Below are 17,577 nucleotides of genomic sequence, written 5' to 3' on the forward strand. Positions count from 1 at the left end.
TTAAGTAATATTTATTTGCATAGAGAAGCTTTTTTGTGTAGGGATGTCAACTGTCAGGTTGAGGAGAGAGATCTTTGCTGCATGTATGAGGATGTAGTGGCTGCTCTGTTTGATGGCGGTAAAATTTTTCACAAACAATAAGGGTAATAGGACGTATAACATTAGACCTGGTTGGAAGGAGCATGTTGCTGTACATCATGCTGAAGCTCGTGAAGCTTATAATCTCTGGGTCTTGGCTGGAAGACCAAGGCAAGGCACGGAGTTTGACCATTAAAAACTTGCCAATGCAAGATTTAAGTACGGTTTATATCTAAAAATGAGTAAGCCATGAAGGCTAATTCTGTGGCCAACAAAATGATGTGTAATAATATTACTGGCTTTTGGAAAGATGTGAGGGTCCTGAATAATTGTAAACCTTCTCTTCCTTGCACTGTTGAAGGCATCTCGGGAGAAGATAATATTGCAGTATTATGGAGACAGCACTATTGTTCCCTTCTTAATTGTATAAAAAGTGAACCATATGTTGAGGACTCTGATATGAGTGATGAATCAATAATTATAAGGACACATGAAGTGTATGATGCCATGCAGAAACTTCCTAACAACAAAACATGTGGCATGAACCTAATTAATGCTGAGCATTTGAAATATGCCAGTTTGAGGCTTGCCCGTCTACTAGCTCTCAGCTTCACTGGTTTTATGATCCATGGAATATTACCAGATTCAATGATATTAAATGATATTATTCAATGATTAAACCACTATTGAGAAGTTTGATGTTCACGTTTATGTAACGTTTGGATTAATCTACAAACAGTATCATTTTAGCACTATCAAATCCCAATGTGAGTGATTCCCGTTATGCATCCAGAATGAGGGTGTATTGGCTGAGATGTTTGTATGTCATTTGATTTTCTTTATATGTGTTTTCATATTTATCTGTTCTGTTTTGTGTGTATATCTATGGACCTGAGTCTGTTAATAAATGTAATTGAAATTGAATAATTAGAGTAGTTCCAGTTCCGCACCCATACAGTGCCTGTGCAAAATTAGGAAAATTATCCATCAAACAGTTTTCAAGTTATTGTCTTAACAAGCTAAGAGTCTGCACTAAACTGGTGCTTAAACCAAATATACTCCCCATAGTCCAGGGAATGCAATAACGTTGTTACACAACAATTAAATGTTTGATATAATTCCTGGCCATAACAGTGCAATGAAGTCACAGATAACGTTTTTATCCAAATACACCTAACCCAACTTATTTCATTACAACAAGAAAACCTTAACAACAATTTATCAACAAATGTAAAAAAAATATTAAAATATTATGGCATATATATAATCTTATATTTGTTTCTAAAACGTCCCAAGATTAGATCCATTTACCATTTACAATCCAAGAAAACAAGTTTTCAAAGAAAATCTATCAAATGAGCACCTTACCTACTTCCCTGTTGTGGGTGTCCAAATGTGAGATAAAATAACTGGTATATAATGGATAAGATCCTTTCTGCTCATTGCCAAGCCTATTTTTGACGTAATAATTGTTCTGAGACGCTTAGGAAATATATTTAGCATCAGAACTGGTGTAACAGGTGTTGGAAGGTTTATTTATTTCACCTAAAATCTTGCTTTTATATAGTTTTATGTAACAATTTTCTTACAGTATTTACTTGTATTGTATTTTTGTTATTCTTTTGGTCTATTTGTTAATGACATTAAAAATTACAGTACAAACCTTCTTAAATAAATTAAGACAGGAGCTTATTTTGCAATAAAAAATGAAGAGAGTGCTACACACTAGAGGATGTCTGCCTAGCTAGAGAAAACTGTATGAATGAACGCCACATAAGTTTTACGCAATGACACATGCTGATATATCGTGCCTTTATGTAAAAGTTAGGAGTAAATTTATTTACCCCAGGGGGGAAACTCTTGTGCATACACCCGCAAGGTATGAAAATTGCCGGCAAGAAAACATACATTGTGAAACGAAACACGAGGTGTAAACATGTAAATGGACACAGTACACAGACAGATCATCCTGAAAGGAATATTAGGAAATGAGATTAAAAAAAATAAACTAACACAATGTGTGTGTCTGTGAATGCAATTTTAAAAACTAAAAATACCAAAATGCATTTTGTTTGGTTACTTATGGTTAATCTTAGGCCTGGGTAGTGGTTAAGGTTGTCATTTTTGGGATTAGGGTTATTCCAATAGAAATGAATGGAATGTCCCCACAAAGATATGAATACAGTCAGACCTCAGACATTCGCGAGGTTAGGTTCCAGAACCCGTCACGAATGTGGAGGATTTGCGGATGTTTGGTAGAGTCACTAAAAATGGTAATATGTGCTTATTTCTATAGTTTAAACCCTAAATATGACCCAGTCATGCTCCCAAAACACATTAATTTCATTTAAAAGTTAGCTTAATACATCACCTTTAAAAAAAACATTGACAGAAGTCATATACGTAACCAAACTATAATTCAATAAAATACATAAAGGAAACATGTACTGTAAAAATACTATGTGTGCTCTAACCATGAAAAAGAGAGAGAGAGAGAACAAAAATACATACACACATTAAAAATATTTAATAAAAAAACAGTAGAAATTTCGGGGATCTCTGCATTCGCAAATCACGAAGTGCGAATGCACGATGGCTGACTGTACAAACATGGGTGTGTGGATTAGGTTTATATTAAATTCTGTCCCCCACAATGAAATAAAAACCTGTTTTTTATGTTTTGGGGATCATTTTTCAGGTACCCAGAAAGATCTATGAATGCAATCAATTCAATCAACCATTACTTATGGTTAAGGTTATGGTTAATCGTCATGTTGGGATTAGAGTCTTCTCCATACAAATGAATGGAATCCCCACAAAGATATAATTACAAACATGTGTGCATATCTGTGTATCTATTTGTGTGTGTGTGTGTGTGTGAGAGAGAGAGAGAGAGAGAGAGAGAGAGTAAAAGACAGAACAGGAATTTAACTATGTCACAGATTAGAGGCTTTCTTGATGTGTCATGCTGGGTGATGGAGAGCGACACGTCAGGAGGAGGCATTGTAGCGTAGTTATACATCACAAAAATATTTATTCAGCACAGAGACTAGAAAAAGACATATACAAATTTTTTTCTTTCTCTGATTTCCCATTTGTACTGTCTTAATCAAATAAAATGTCAAAAAAAAGCTCCATATTAAAGTTATTTCAACAAAGTTACTGAATACCACGTTTTTTTTGTTTAGTTTTACTCTTAAATAAAATCTACACAACAGAATGCCAGCATGTACGTATTAAAAAATACTTGGGACTTAAAATTGCATACATAGTTTAGGCTATTTTGTATATGACGTTCCAGGCCTGCTTGATTTTCATTGTCATTTTTTATAGGGCTATTGAGTAACATCTGAAAACTAGAATACCTAAGCAAAGTTATTATTGTTAAATGCACACGTGCTATGGAAAATGAACAAGTGAATGAATCAAAACTGAAACTAAAACAACAATAAAAGCATTTCATTATTCAGAAATGAAACTAATCAAAACAAAATTAGGCCTAATACTTTGAGACCCGGGGCCTGTTTCACGAAGCAGGATTACTTTCTTAGCCAGATAACTTGCCAGATTTAAGGTAGTCTGGGCTAAATGTAAGTTGATGAAAATAAGGTCTATTTGAAAAAGTCCTTAGCAAAAGGACTCGAAATAAAAAAATGGTCGGTGTGCCTATGGAGATTAAAGGTCTGTGATTAAAAACTGCCTGGCTTGCTTGTTGAAAGATATTACATTATTATTACATTATTATTATCCAGAAGAATTAATATTGTGGCATACAGATTAGTCATAATGTTTGTGGTGAATGATGAGTCAGGGAACAATGTTTAATCAACCATAAGGTGGTGTTTATTGCACCAGTACCATTCACTCTCAACAACACAAACACACCCTGCCCACCATGCGGGTCACCCCAACTACCCACGCCACATACGTCAGGCATAACACACCACTATATACAGCAATTAAAACTACACATGACATTACTAGACTACACATTAACAATACAAGACATAACACTTACACCAAACTATTAACACTATTTACATCCAGTGATATCGCTCCAACTATCCCCTCCTAGTGGGTTAGCCATCCTGGTACCCCCACATAGTCCCGTAAGTCCTCCAGGCAGTGGCATGCCCTCCGCCCTCCGCCTAACTGGGGGGCTCGCCGCCCGTCCCCCCTCTGCGGGCCTCCCTGTACGGGGCTTGGGCACCCCCTTAGTACCTTGCGGGCTGCCTCCTGGGTTGGACGGGTGGTTGTCTCGGGGACGCGTGGCCATGGGCCCTTGTGCCGGGGGGGCGGCGGGGTCGCCTGGTTTCCCATGCCTTCACCTTGGGCCTGGGGGGGGGGGGGTGCTGTCACTTCCCCTGACAGCATTAAATGCCAGCACATCCAATGACAAATCAGTTCACACCTACACTTGCACATACAAGAATGGTTGAGCGATCAATATCATTATTATTATTACTTTTTAGCGTGTGTTATAGATATAGGGATTGAAATATACATGTATATGGGTAGGATCACCAGTGCATTTCCTCATGACCACTGTGCTGTTAGTGCATATAACAGACAAGATGAACTGTCAAACATTCAAATGTTAATATAGTTTATTGAATGCATGATTATACAAGCAGGAAATTACCCCAAGATATGAAACTTCAATTACAATTATTCCATGGCACATATGAAGAAGGTGCTCAGATCTTAGATGTGCTGTACAAGGACATATGAATTATGGCTCAAAAAAGAAAAAGGCCAGAAGACAAGAGATTAAAAACAAAGAAAATCCCTAAAGAATGACAACAAACTAAAAAAGTGAAAGCACTTTGGATATTTTCGTGTTAATTGTACATGTGTGTATAGTAACAGCGTTCATGTTTAGCAGGGCCTGTCACAGGCCAGCACACTATTGTGGTGTTTGGCACAGTGTTCAGGGCCTGAAGTATTGCAGCTTATATGTAACTTTGGACAAAAGCATCTGCTGAATAATAAACAAAAATGTGTAAATGTTAAGCTTATTTCATGTGATTAATGAGGAATTTCGGTTAAATGAATTACAGAAATTACAGTTTCTTTCAGCGATGTCTTCATCCTAAGATCTGGGGAGGGGAGGGGGGTGAGAAGCTGATAACTGAATGAGGAAGCTGAGAAGAGTGTGGGTCAGACATGTGAACCAGCAGCAGCAACGTCTGCCAGTCACACTGCCATCACAGCGCCCCCTTTTGGTAAACTTTGTAATGACCTCTATCTGCATGACCTCAATAGAAAAACGTGATGTGCTGGATTTGTCAGTCTGACTTGTGTTGGACCCATCTAGTGTCTTTGTGGGTCATGAGACTAACCTAGGATTAAAGTTTCATTTTTCAGGTAACAATGACTCAGCATTTTACCAATGATCCTGGGAGGGGGTTTCTGTCCTTTTGTTAGACCACAGAGGATGTTCTTTTAAATCCTGTTTCTAAGGGAATATCAGTGTTTTAATGCCCTTGAAAAATGTGTCAAAATAAGACAGGATTTGGTCTGGCCAACATTCATACTACTGGGAGGAAAATATTCCTGTCAGCTACTAGGGGGCAGTGTTGTGCCAGGCAGGAGTAAATCCCAGTGAAGCCAATCCAGGTAGAATTGGTCAGATTATTCATGCAATTAGGAAGCCAGACCAGACTGAATGTAAGGGGCATAGCAGAAAAAACAGCAAAAAAACTAAATAAGAGACCATCACATGTTGGTTAAAATAGATTATTACTGTAGCATTAACTAATTTCTTGGCATATTGTCTGAATCCTATCAGATAAAAAAAAACGAGTTAAAAATCTGAATACAGGAATGCACACAAATTACAGCCCTGGTTGTGTCTTTATGCACCTCTAATCCTTCTTAGACCACTGTTGGCTTTCTTCCTCATCCACCTCAGCAATTCCACAACCGCCTAGACAGATGTTTGCAATGTCTTGGCCCTATTTCCTTCTCTTCTTCGTATCCACTTCAGGATAGTGGGATCTCTGTAAAGTCGTGTCACTGTGTGTCACAGGGTTTGCAGGTCCCCCTTCGGGTTGCTGCTGCCCTCGATCTTGTTTTCTTGTCGTCTTCTCATTACTCAGCACTGCCCCCTGGAGGTCACTGAAGAACTTCTCAAGTGAAGGCAGTCCCTCCAGCAGTGACTCTGGCGTCTGTCCTTCACTCAGCCGCCTCACCACCCCATGCACCAGCGTCCCGCTGTACAGCCTGTGATCCAGGAGCAACAACGTGTGTGAGACAGATCCCACAACCAAGCCCTCACCCCACAGCGAGCAGACTGATGTCAGGAAATTATGTCATGAGGTCTAGAATTAATACACAGTATTGGTTTCTGATTGTGATGCAGAAAAGCTCATCCTGATGACACTGGGTTGGATACAGAAGGAAAATGAAAGGCCATTGATTTTTGGCCCTCGGTAAGGAGGGTGAGAGGGACAGAGATAAGATGAAGGTACTGAACTGGGAACACGTAGGCTTGGGCAGAGGACAGCGCAGCAGCTGGTTGAGATGGAAGCTGCTCCTCATACAGGACTGCCACTGGTTGTAGAGGTGGGTCGCTGTCCAGTTTGGCCCCCATTGCTCCCAGTTGATCCGCATACTACTTTGCTTTCTGACCAACTTTTCTCTTACTGCTTCATCAGATTCTGTGTTAATTTAGGGTGAAAATGCAGTCATACATCAAAAGGTTTGGCATTCAAATCCCATAAATTTGCTCCTGATTTACCCCTAGAACACCATCATTTGAATGGCCCTGTATTATTATTATTATTATTATTATTATTGCAGTTATTAGTATTATTATTATTATTTAATACCATCCTGTATGAGTTTTCCATACACCATCCCCAACAGTAGCGCTTGCAGGTGCAGCAGCTCGGGTTTTGGCCTGCAATTGGACATCCAGTAGCAGGTGATACACACAGGCAATTTCATGCAGGGTGGGACACCCTCAAGGACAGATATCTCCACTCCAAAGGTGTCCAGGAGGAAACTGAGGCGTTCCTCTCCTGGTGCCTGCAGTACAAAGCGCCTCTCGTGAGCCATTTCCTGCTTGAGGGTGCAGTAGCACCACACCTTTCAACACTGATCTTCACAGGACTGTAGCTTTTCTGCTCTGGTTCTGCTCAGGCTACATGATCTCCCAGGTCACCCAGGAGTGCTGCCAGAGATTTTAGGCCCCATGAGAGCCTATCGCACTGGGCCCCCAACCCAGATCAATCTAAGTATGTTCCAAATTGTTTAGGGCCCCAATCACTCAGGGGCCCATGGAATCATCCTAACTTTCTCCCCCTTTACAGCTCAGCTCCCCTGAGGACACTTTCACTATGTACTGTATTACTGTATATGGTTGAAATGACAATGAAAAGTCACTTGACCACTTGACTTGACCTAAACACTGTTTGAAGGGAAACTCTTCAGTTTTGATAGAAGACCTTCAAGTATCAGACGCCCATGTTAGGCTCAAAGGTCAAAGAAAATGTTTAAAGATATTTATCTGCTAGATTTGTAGATATTTACCTGTTATCATTAGAATATATGTAAATGAACAATAATACATAAAAAAGACACAACAAGATTTTCTTCTGTTCTCCAAAGAGTTACTGATATCTTTTTGGATGACTAGATGGATGACATCACTTCAGTTCCCAAAACTCTCCCCAGGGGCACCCCAGCTATTCCATGTATTCATTAAATGCCACCATCAGCTCACGTAATAAAATTAACATAATTAATTAAATGATGTTAATGAGGTCAATGAAACAGAGCTAACATTAGCCAACAGTCACATGCTGATGATTGAGTCAACAAATACGACAGATTACTTTTGAAACTGGCAAGTTCTGAAATCGTTAACACATTTAGACAAAAAAAAATCATAGTATTATACAAACATCATCATCAGATCACTTTAACATAATTTTCTTTGACTGGATAAGACTTTTCCACAGAACTATAGATATTTTAAAAGAAAAGCTGTAAAGTATTGAGATCGTACCTCTATTAAGCTCTGCAGTGATTGCTTTGGCCTGACGACTGTAACACGTTTTGTTGTCAGTGTCAGACCCTCTCTGCCAAACTCCTCCACATAGTATTCACCTCCTGGTGACCTGTGCTGGCCCAGTGTCCCCTGGCTGACTCCCTGCCGTCTCTGCAGTTCTTCCCCCTCGTAGAGCCACAGGCCGTACAGAGCCTTTCGTATGGGTACGTCGACATCATCGCTGCTGGGATCCGACTCGTTCTCCACTTGAACACCAAGCATCACTTTCCCCAGGACCAGTGCATCGATAAGAAGGGCGGTCAGCTCCCCTCTGGCCAGGTCCATGAGGATCCACTCTGGAAGAATCCTTATGGCTTCTGGTATGTCGCTCAACAGAGCTTCCTTCTCAAAGAATGGGGCCACATTGCTGATAGAGACCCTGTACTCTGCTATTCCCAAAATGAGCAGGTCACGGACATTCGCCTCATTTTCTTTCACTTTAGTAATCTTCACTATGTTCTCCAAGGCTTCCTCCAAACCTGTGAACCCTGCCAGCCAGTGAAATAGGCCATCTATCTTTTGATGATTCTGGGAAAGCCCAACCTTTTTTGCAAAATTCATCTTAGTGAAAAATCCAGCCATGGCCTGAGATTGGACCCAGTCATTCCCACACATGGTGGCAAAGAGAGGGAGGAGCTCTTCCTTCATCCTGAAGTGATCACAGAAACGGTCAGCAGAATACATTTGGGCTGGGATGTACTTGCTGCATTCAGTCACTTTATCCCATCGGAAATGGTTAGCAGGGAGGCACCCCCCCTTCAGGTCAAAGATAAAAAAGTCACTGTCTGACGTCAGCACAGGACAGCTCCACTCATTGGCCAGGGAGGCAACCTCCCTGTCAGCTTCAGCCATACACTGAACAAAGGGCACCTGGAGGCTAGAGAGGACCTCTTTGAAGACCTCTCTGATGAGCAGGGGCATAATTTCCTGCTTTTTTCCAGTAGACATGTCATGTGCTTCCTTGATCTTTTGCTGGGCTCTCTGCTTGACAGTGTCTAACTTTCTGCCTGAGTAATCCTTTCCACCATCTAACACTACAAAAGGTTTTATTTTGCAGATGGAAAGGGCTTTGAAAAAAATTCTAATTGTGTCAGCAAGGGCATCATAATCCCCCCCATGCTGCAGATCCAAGGTGGGCCAGAAAGCCAGATAGTAGAGGATATTTGTTCCATCAATGATGAGCTTCGTATCTTGAACCTTCACCTCCTGAAAAAAATCTTTTTTTCCCATAACATAACTGTAGAGTCCTCGAACTCCCATGATGACGTAGATTTTTTGTACAACAACACTGATGAACAGAAGTATGGCAGAGATTTTCCTTTTATGTTTCTAGAATGGAAAAATGAAATTACAGAAGCAACAGCTACATTTTGTTTAAAGGTTTTTTGAAATGTGTGTTCATAATCAGGGGCATTGATACCCTGGCTGATTCAGGGGGGGCAGGGGGGTAACATTTGTCAGGTGAACCACTAGTATTTCTAGGTTTGCTTCTGTTCATAGTAAACTGAAATTCTTGCGTGCTTCCTACATACCAAAGTACAGTTGCAGGTGAATAGATTTTAAGACTTTACATTCGGTTTCTCTATTGTGAAAACGAAACCTTTTATGTTTGCATTTTGTATTCACTGGAATTTCTAGAACTCAGTGAATGAATGATACATTAATAACATTTTGTAGGTTTAAATCAGTATTATCATCTAATATCACTTAAATCCATTAATTTATTATTGCTAATAAAAATAATAATAAACCCTGTCACTACAGGGAAGCTGTCAGTTGGTGCTTCTTTCATAGCCAAATGCGAATAACATTGTTATACAACAGTTGAATGTTTCAAATGATTCCTGGTCAAAGCAGTGCAACAAGGTCACTGGCAAAGCTTTTATCTAAATACACTGCCATCCAACTGATTTCATTACAAAATGAAAACATGAATAATAATACATAATATTTAGGTTCTTTTTTTGATAAATTTCTCTCGTGTGTGTGTGTGTGTGTGTGTGTGTGTGTGTGTGTGTGAAACATATATATGTTTCTAGAAAGTCGCAAGGTCCATCTACAAATCCAGTTTTCAATAAAAAATACACCGAATGATCACCTTACCTACTTCCTTGTCGATGTTCAAATGTCAGATGACAGGACTGATCCTCTCTGCCAAGCCCATTCTTTGACGTAATTGTTTTGAGAGGCTTAGTTAGCAAATATGTTTAGCAACAGAGCTGGTGTAACAGGTGTAGGGAGATTTATTTATTTCACCTCAAATCCTGATTTTATATAGTTTTGTGTAACAGTTTTGTTATTTACTTGTATTGTATTTTTGTTATTCTTTTTTAATTTACTTGTAACTGGCCTCTGATCTCCTTGGTTAGGTCGCTTCTTAGGGATTTGTGCGTCTCTCCCTCTACTGAGGAGAGATACATTCACTCGTTTATTTGTCTATTTCTCAATGACATTAAAACGTAAGACACAAACCTTAAAAAGCGTTATGATTTTATTATTACATAGATAATGAGTTTTTATCTTGTTGAAAAACTGCAAGAAAAGGTCCGTTGTTGGCCGCTTTGTAAGTTACCGGTGTGGGGGGGCACCAGTGTTGGCACAGTGTCACATATGCAACAGCGGTTTAGCAACTAGTTCGCTGAGAAGGGTGGCGTTTTGTTTCCTTATATGGTGCTGCCCAGTCTAATAGGAAGACATCCTTTCAGAGATACCACACCTAACTCACCACCAGTGCATTTCCTCATGACCACTGTGCTGTTAGTGCAGTCGAACAGACAAGATGAACTGTCAAACATTCAAATGTTAATATAGTTTATTGAATGCATGATTATACAAGCAGGAAATTGCCCCAAGATGTGAAACTTACAATTATTCCATGGCACATATGAAGAAGGTGCTCAGATCTTAGATGTGCTGTACAAGGACATATGAATTATGGCTCGAAAAAGAAAAAGGCCAGAGGACAAGAGATTAAAAACAAAGAAAATCCCTAAAGAATGACAACAAACTAAAAAAGTAAAAGAAAAATTGGATCTTTTCGTGTTAATTGTACATGTGTGTATAGTAACAGCGCTCATGTTTAGCAGGGCCTGTCACAGGCCAGCACACTATTGTGGTGTTTGGCACAGTGTTCAGGGCCTGAAGTATTGCAGCTGATGTGCTACTTGCCTCACTTATATGTAACTTTGGACAAAAGCATCTGCTGAATAATAAACAAAAATGTGTAAATGTTAAGCTTATTTCATGTGATTAATGAAGAATTTCGGTTAAATGAATTACAGAAATGACAGTTTCTTTCAGCGATGTCTTCATCCTAAGATCTGGGGAGGGGAGGGGGTGAGAAGCTGATAACTGAATGAGGAAGCTGAGAAGAGTGTGGGTCAGACATGTGAACCAGCAGCAGCAACGTCTGCCAGTCACACTGCCATCACAGCGCCCCCTTTTGGTAAACTTTGTAATGACCTCTATCTGCATGACCTCAATAGAAAAACGTGATGTGCTGGATTTGCCAGTCTGACTTGTGTTGGACCCATCTAGTGTCTTTGTGGGTCATGAGACTAACCTAGGATTAAAGTTTCATTTTTCAGGTAACAATGACTCAGCATTTTACTGATTATCCTGGGAGGGGGTTTCTGTCCTTTTGTTAGACCACAGAGGATGTTCTTTTAAATCCTGTTTCTAAGGGAATATCAGTGTTTTAATGCCCTTGAAAAATGTGTCAAAATAAGACAGGATCCGGTCTGGCCAACATTCATACTACTGGGGGGAAAATATTCCTGTCAGCTACTAGGGGGCAGTGTTGTGCCAGGCAGGAGTAAATCCCAGTGAAGCCAATCCAGGTAGAATTGGTCAGATTATTCATTGCAATTAGGAAGCCAGACCAGACTGAATGTAAGGGGCATAGCAGAAAAAAATAGCAAAAAAATTAAATATGTGACATGTTGGTTAAAAAAGTTTATTGCTGTAGCACTAAATAATCTCTTGGCATGTCTGAATCCTATCAGACAAAAAAAAGTTAAATAATCTGAATACAGGAATGTGTGCTAATTACAGACCTGCTTTCTTCAGGCACCTCTAATATTTTTTACTTCTTAGTATCAAGACTACTGTTGACTTTCTTCCTCATAATAGTCATTATTGAGGCCTAACACTGAAAACCTGTTGTTGAGTGTCACATCGTTTGCAGGTCCTCCTTTGGGTTGCTGCTGCCCTCGATCTTGTTTTCTTGTCGTCTTCTCATTACTCAGCACTGCCCCCTGGAGGTCACTGAAGAACTTCTGAAGTGAAGGCAGTCCCTCCAGCAGTGACTCTGGCGTCTGTCCTTCACTCAGCTGCCTCACCACCCCATGCACCAGCGTCCCGCTGTACAGCCTGTGATCCAGGAGCGACAACGTGTGTGAGACAGATCCCACAACCAAGCCCTCACCCCACAGCGAGCAGACTGATGTCAGGAAATTATGTCATGAGGTCTAGAATTAATACACCGTATTGGTTTCTGATTGTGATGCAGAAAAGCTCATCCTGATGACACTGGGTTGGATACAGAAGGAAAATGAAAGGCCATTGATTTTTGGCCCTCGGTAAGGAGGGTGAGAGGGACAGAGATTAAGATGAAGGTACTGAACTGGGAACACGTAGGCTTGGGCAGAGGACAGCGCAGCAGCTGGTTGAGATGGAAGCTGCTCCTCATACAGGACTGCCACTGGTTGTAGAGGTGGGTCGCTGTCCGTTTTGGCCCCCTTTGCTCCCAGTAGATCCGCATACTGCTCTGCTTTCCTAACTCTTCTCTCACTGCTTCATCAGTTTCTGTGTTAATTTTGTGTGAGAAGGCAATCATATATCAAAAGGTTAGGAATTCAAATCCCATAAATTTACTCCTGATTTACCCCTAAAACAACTACATTTGAATGGGCCTGTATGTCACTTTAATTATTATTATTATTATTATTATTATTATTATTATTTAATACCATCCTGTATGAGTTTTCCATACACCATCCCCAACAGCAGCGCTTGCAGGTGCAGCAGCTCGGGTTTTGGCCTGCAGTTGGACATCCAGTAGCAGGTGACACACACAGGCAATTTCATGCAGGGTGGGACCCCCTCAAGGACAGATATCTCCACTCCAAAGGTGTCCAGGAGGAAACTGAGGCGTTCCTCTCCTGGTGCCTGCAGGACAAAGCGCCTCTCGTGAGCCATTTCCTGCTTGAGGGTGCAGTAGCACCACACCTTTCAACACTGATCTTCACAGGACTGTAGCTTTTCTGCTCTGGTTCTGCTCAGGCTGCATGATCTCCCAGGTCACCCAGGAGTGCTGCCAGAGATTTTAGGCCCCATGAGAGCCTATCGCACTGGGCCCCCAACCCAGATCAATCTAAGTATGTTCCAAATTGTTTAGGGCCCCAATCACTCAGGGGCCCATGGAATCATCCTAACTTTCTCCCCCTTTACAGCTCAGCTCCCCTGAGGACACTTTCACTATGTACTGTATTACTGTATATGGTTGAAATGACAATGAAAAGTCACTTGACCACTTGACTTGACCTAAACACTGTTTGAAGGGAAACTCTTCAGTTTTGATAGAAGACCTTCAAGTATCAGATGCCCATGTTAGGCTCAAAGGTCAAAGAAAATGTTTAAAGATATTTATCTGCTAGATTTGTAGATATTTATCTGTTATCATTAGAATATATGTAAATTAACAGTAATACAATAAAAAAGAAGATTTTCTTCTGTTCTCCAAAGAGTTACTGATATCTTTTTGGATGACTGGAAGAACATCACTTCAGTTCCCAAAACACCTCAGCTATTCCATGTGTCCATTAAATGTCACCATCAGCTCACGTAAATAAATTAACATAATTAGTTAAATAATTTTATGAGGTATCGATTAACCGACCATGACATGCTGATGATTGACTCAACAAAAACAGTGATCCCCACCTATTGTGGAAGTTACGTTACAGACCCATCAGCAATAGGTGAAAATCCGCGATATAGAAAGACCATATAAATACATTTTTTTATAGTTTAAGCCTTTAAAGCCACATGCTTTAAACACATGTAAACTTATTAAAACACACTTTGTAAACACATATGATATGTGGACGTCGGGCTAAGGATATGAGTAACATAATAATAATAATAATAATAATATGTAATATATACTGTATATATATATATATACACACACACATCACAGAGAACTGTGACGCGTCGGGGAAAAACCTGCAATATAGCGGGGGCGCGATATCTGAACCGTCACCATCAGCTCACGTAATAAAATTAACATAATTAGTTAAATGATGTTATGAGGTCAATGAAACAGAGCTAACATTAGCCAACAGTCACATGCTGATGATTGAGTCAACAAATACGACAGATTACTTTTGAAACTGGCAAGTTCTGAAATCGTTAACACATTTAGACAAAAAATATCATAGTATTATACAAACATCATCATCAGATCACTTTAACATAATTTTCTTTGACTGGATAAGACTTTTCCACAGAACTATAGATATTTTAAAAGAAAAGCTGTAAAGTATTGAGATCGTACCTCTATTAAGCTCTGCAGTGATTGCTTTGGCCTGACGACTGTAACAGGTTTTGATGTCAGTGTCAGACCCTCTCTGCCAAACTCCTCCACACAATATTCACCTCCTGGTGACCTGTGCTGGCCCGGTGTCCCCTGGCTGACTCCCTGCCGTCTCTGCAGTTCTTCCCCCTCGTAGAGCCACAGGCCGTACAGAGCCTTTCGTATGGGTAGGGCGACATCATGGCTGCTGGGATCCGACTCGTTCTCCACTTGAACACCAAGCATCACTTTCCCCAGGACCAGTGCATCGATAAGAAGGGCGGTCAGCTCCCCTCTGGCCAGGTCCATGTGGATCCACTCTGGAAGAATCCTTATGGCTTCTGGTATGTCGCTCAACAGAGCTTCCTTCTCAAAGAATGGGGCCACATTGCTGTTAGAGACCCTGTACTCTGCTATTCCCAAAATGAGCAGGTCACGGACATTCGCCTCATTTTCTTTCTCTTTAGTAATCTTCACTATCTTCTCCAAGGCTTCCTCCAAACCTATGAACCCTGCCAGCCAGTGAAATAGGCCATCTATCTTTTGATGATTCTGGGAAAGCCCAACCTTTTTTGCAAAATTCATCTTAGTGAAAAATCCAGCCATGGCCTGAGATTGGACCCAGTCATTCCCACACATGGTGGCAAAGAGAGGGAGGAGCTCTTTCTTCATCCTGAAGTGTGCACAGAAACGGTCAGCAGAATACATTTGGGCTGGGATGTACTTGCTGCATTCAGTCACTTTATCCCATCGGAAATGGTTAGCAGGGAGGCACCCCCCCTTCAGGTCAAAGATAAAAAAGTCACTGTCTAATGTCAGCACAGGACAGCTCCACTCATTGGCCAGGGAGGCAACCTCCCTGTCAGCTTCAGCCATACACTGAACAAAGGGCACCTGGAGGCTAGAGAGGACCTCTTTGAAGACCTCTCTGATGAGCAGGGGCATAACTTCCTGCTTTTTTCCAGTAGACATGTCATGTGCTTCCTTGATCTTTTGCTGGGCTCTCTGCTTGACAGTGTCTAACTTTCTGCCTGAGTAATCCTTTCCACCATCTAACACTACAAAAGGTTTTATTTTGCAGATGGAAAGGGCTTTGAAAAAAAATCTAATTGTGTCAGCAAGGGCATCATAATCCCCCCCATGCTGTAGATCCAAGGTGGGCCAGAAAGCCAGATAGTAGAGGATATTTGATCCATCAATGATGAGCTTCGTATCTTGAACCTTCACCTCCTGAAAAAAATCTTTTTTTCCCATAACATAACTGTAGAGTCCTCGAACTCCCATGATGACGTAGATTTTTTTGTACAAAAACACTCATAAAGAGAAGTATGGCAGAAATTTTCCTTTCCTATTTATAGAATGGAAAAACAGAATTACAGAGGCAACAGTTACATCAAGTTTTTCTTTTAATTCTGTTTCAGGGGCATTGGAGGGGCATGGATACCCTGGCTGACTCAGGGGGGCAGCATACTGTATGTCAGTGGCCCTTGAATATGTAAAATCCTACGTAAAATTGGGCGGGGGGGGGGGGGTCATTTTGTCTGGTGGCCCAATAGTTCTAGGTATGCCTCTGTTCATAGGATCATAATATGAAATTCTTGCGTGCTTCCTACATACCAAAGTACAGTTGCAGATGAATAGATTTTAAGACTTTACATTCGGTTTCTCTATTGTGAAAACGAAACCTTTTATGTTTGCATTTTGTATTCACTGGAATTTCTAGAACTCAGTGAATGAATGATACATTAATAACATTTTGTAGGTTTAAATCAGTATTATCATCTAATATCACTTAAATCCATTCATTTCTTATTGCTAATAAAAATAATAATAAACCCTGTCACTACAGGGAAGCTGTCAGTTGGTGCTTCTTTCATAGCCAAATGCGAATAACATTGTTACACAACAGTTGAATATTTCAAATGATTCCTGGTCAAAGCAGTGCAACAAGGTCACTGGCAAAGCTTTTATCTAAATACACTGCCATCCAACTGATTTCATTACAAAATGAAAACATGAATAATAATACATAATATTTAGGTTTTTTTTTTTTATTTTTTTTTATTTACAAATTTCACTCGTGTGTGTGTGTGTGTGTGTGTGTGAAGTCAGAAGGTCCATCTACAAATCCAGTTTTCAATAAAAATACACCGAATGATCACCTTACCTACTTCCTTGTTGTCGATGTTCAAATGTCAGATGACAGGACTGATCCTCTCTGCCAAGCCCATTCTTTGACGTAATTGTTTTGAGAGGCTTAGTTAGCAAATATATTTAGCAGCAGAGCTGACATATGTAGCGAATTACGCCCCACCTTGTAGGGAAAAATGGCTGCTATCCTACCGGGGGAGACTAAGTAATGAGAGGACCTGAGTCCCTCACCCCAAGTTCTTTTAGTCCCAGTATTTGTGTGCAAATGTGTTTTACCCGGCCTGCTGCGGGGAGATGTCAGAAGACAGGTTCAGGAGATGAAATGGACACGGTGGCACCATGAAGTATATATGCTTTCGGCTAGTCATAGATATAACCTGCCGGCAGGCCTGAACCAACTTGAGCAAGGCCTGCCTGTTCGTCACCTGAAGTCATATCCAGATTCTGATCATAGCAAACTATTTGTGCTACTAGTGCTAGACTGCAATCTGCACTCTAATCAATGTCCGATTCTGGTGTCGCTACTGGAACGCAAATAACATCAGGGCCCACTATGTCAGCATCTCCATCAGGATGTTCTCCTGACTTATGACTACTTGGACAACATGGCTGTAACTGTAAAGTACAATATTTGAGTTGATCTCTGCGAACAACTCTATCAGGACCCCCTTCCTCTGGACAAATTGTGTAAATAGGAATGTCCTCATGGTTCTGT

At 40.6% G+C, this 17,577-nt stretch overlaps 1 protein-coding gene across 2 annotated transcripts; it reads right to left on the reverse strand.

Moving 5' to 3' along the window:
* Positions 1 to 4,667: 4,667 nt before the first annotated feature.
* On the reverse strand, positions 4,668 to 16,938 carry LOC111857832 (single-strand DNA endonuclease ASTE1-like). 2 transcript variants are annotated; one of them, XM_072716299.1, is made up of 5 exons: positions 16,879 to 16,938; positions 8,093 to 9,463; positions 6,912 to 7,110; positions 6,557 to 6,740; positions 4,668 to 6,303 (listed from the first exon to the last, which is right to left on the reverse strand). In XM_072716299.1, exons 2-5 carry the CDS (start codon positions 9,392 to 9,394, stop codon positions 6,036 to 6,038), a joined length of 1,953 nt encoding a protein of 650 aa, XP_072572400.1. In that variant the 5' UTR covers positions 9,395 to 9,463; positions 16,879 to 16,938; the 3' UTR covers positions 4,668 to 6,035. The 2 variants fall into 2 exon arrangements, with proteins under 2 accessions (XP_072572400.1, XP_072572399.1); XM_072716298.1 differs by lacking the exon at positions 16,879 to 16,938 and adding an exon at positions 10,238 to 10,276.
* Positions 16,939 to 17,577: the final 639 nt, after the last annotated feature.

This window comes from Paramormyrops kingsleyae, chromosome 9 (genome assembly GCF_048594095.1).
Source record: "Paramormyrops kingsleyae isolate MSU_618 chromosome 9, PKINGS_0.4, whole genome shotgun sequence".
Lineage (NCBI taxonomy): Eukaryota > Metazoa > Chordata > Actinopteri > Osteoglossiformes > Mormyridae > Paramormyrops > Paramormyrops kingsleyae.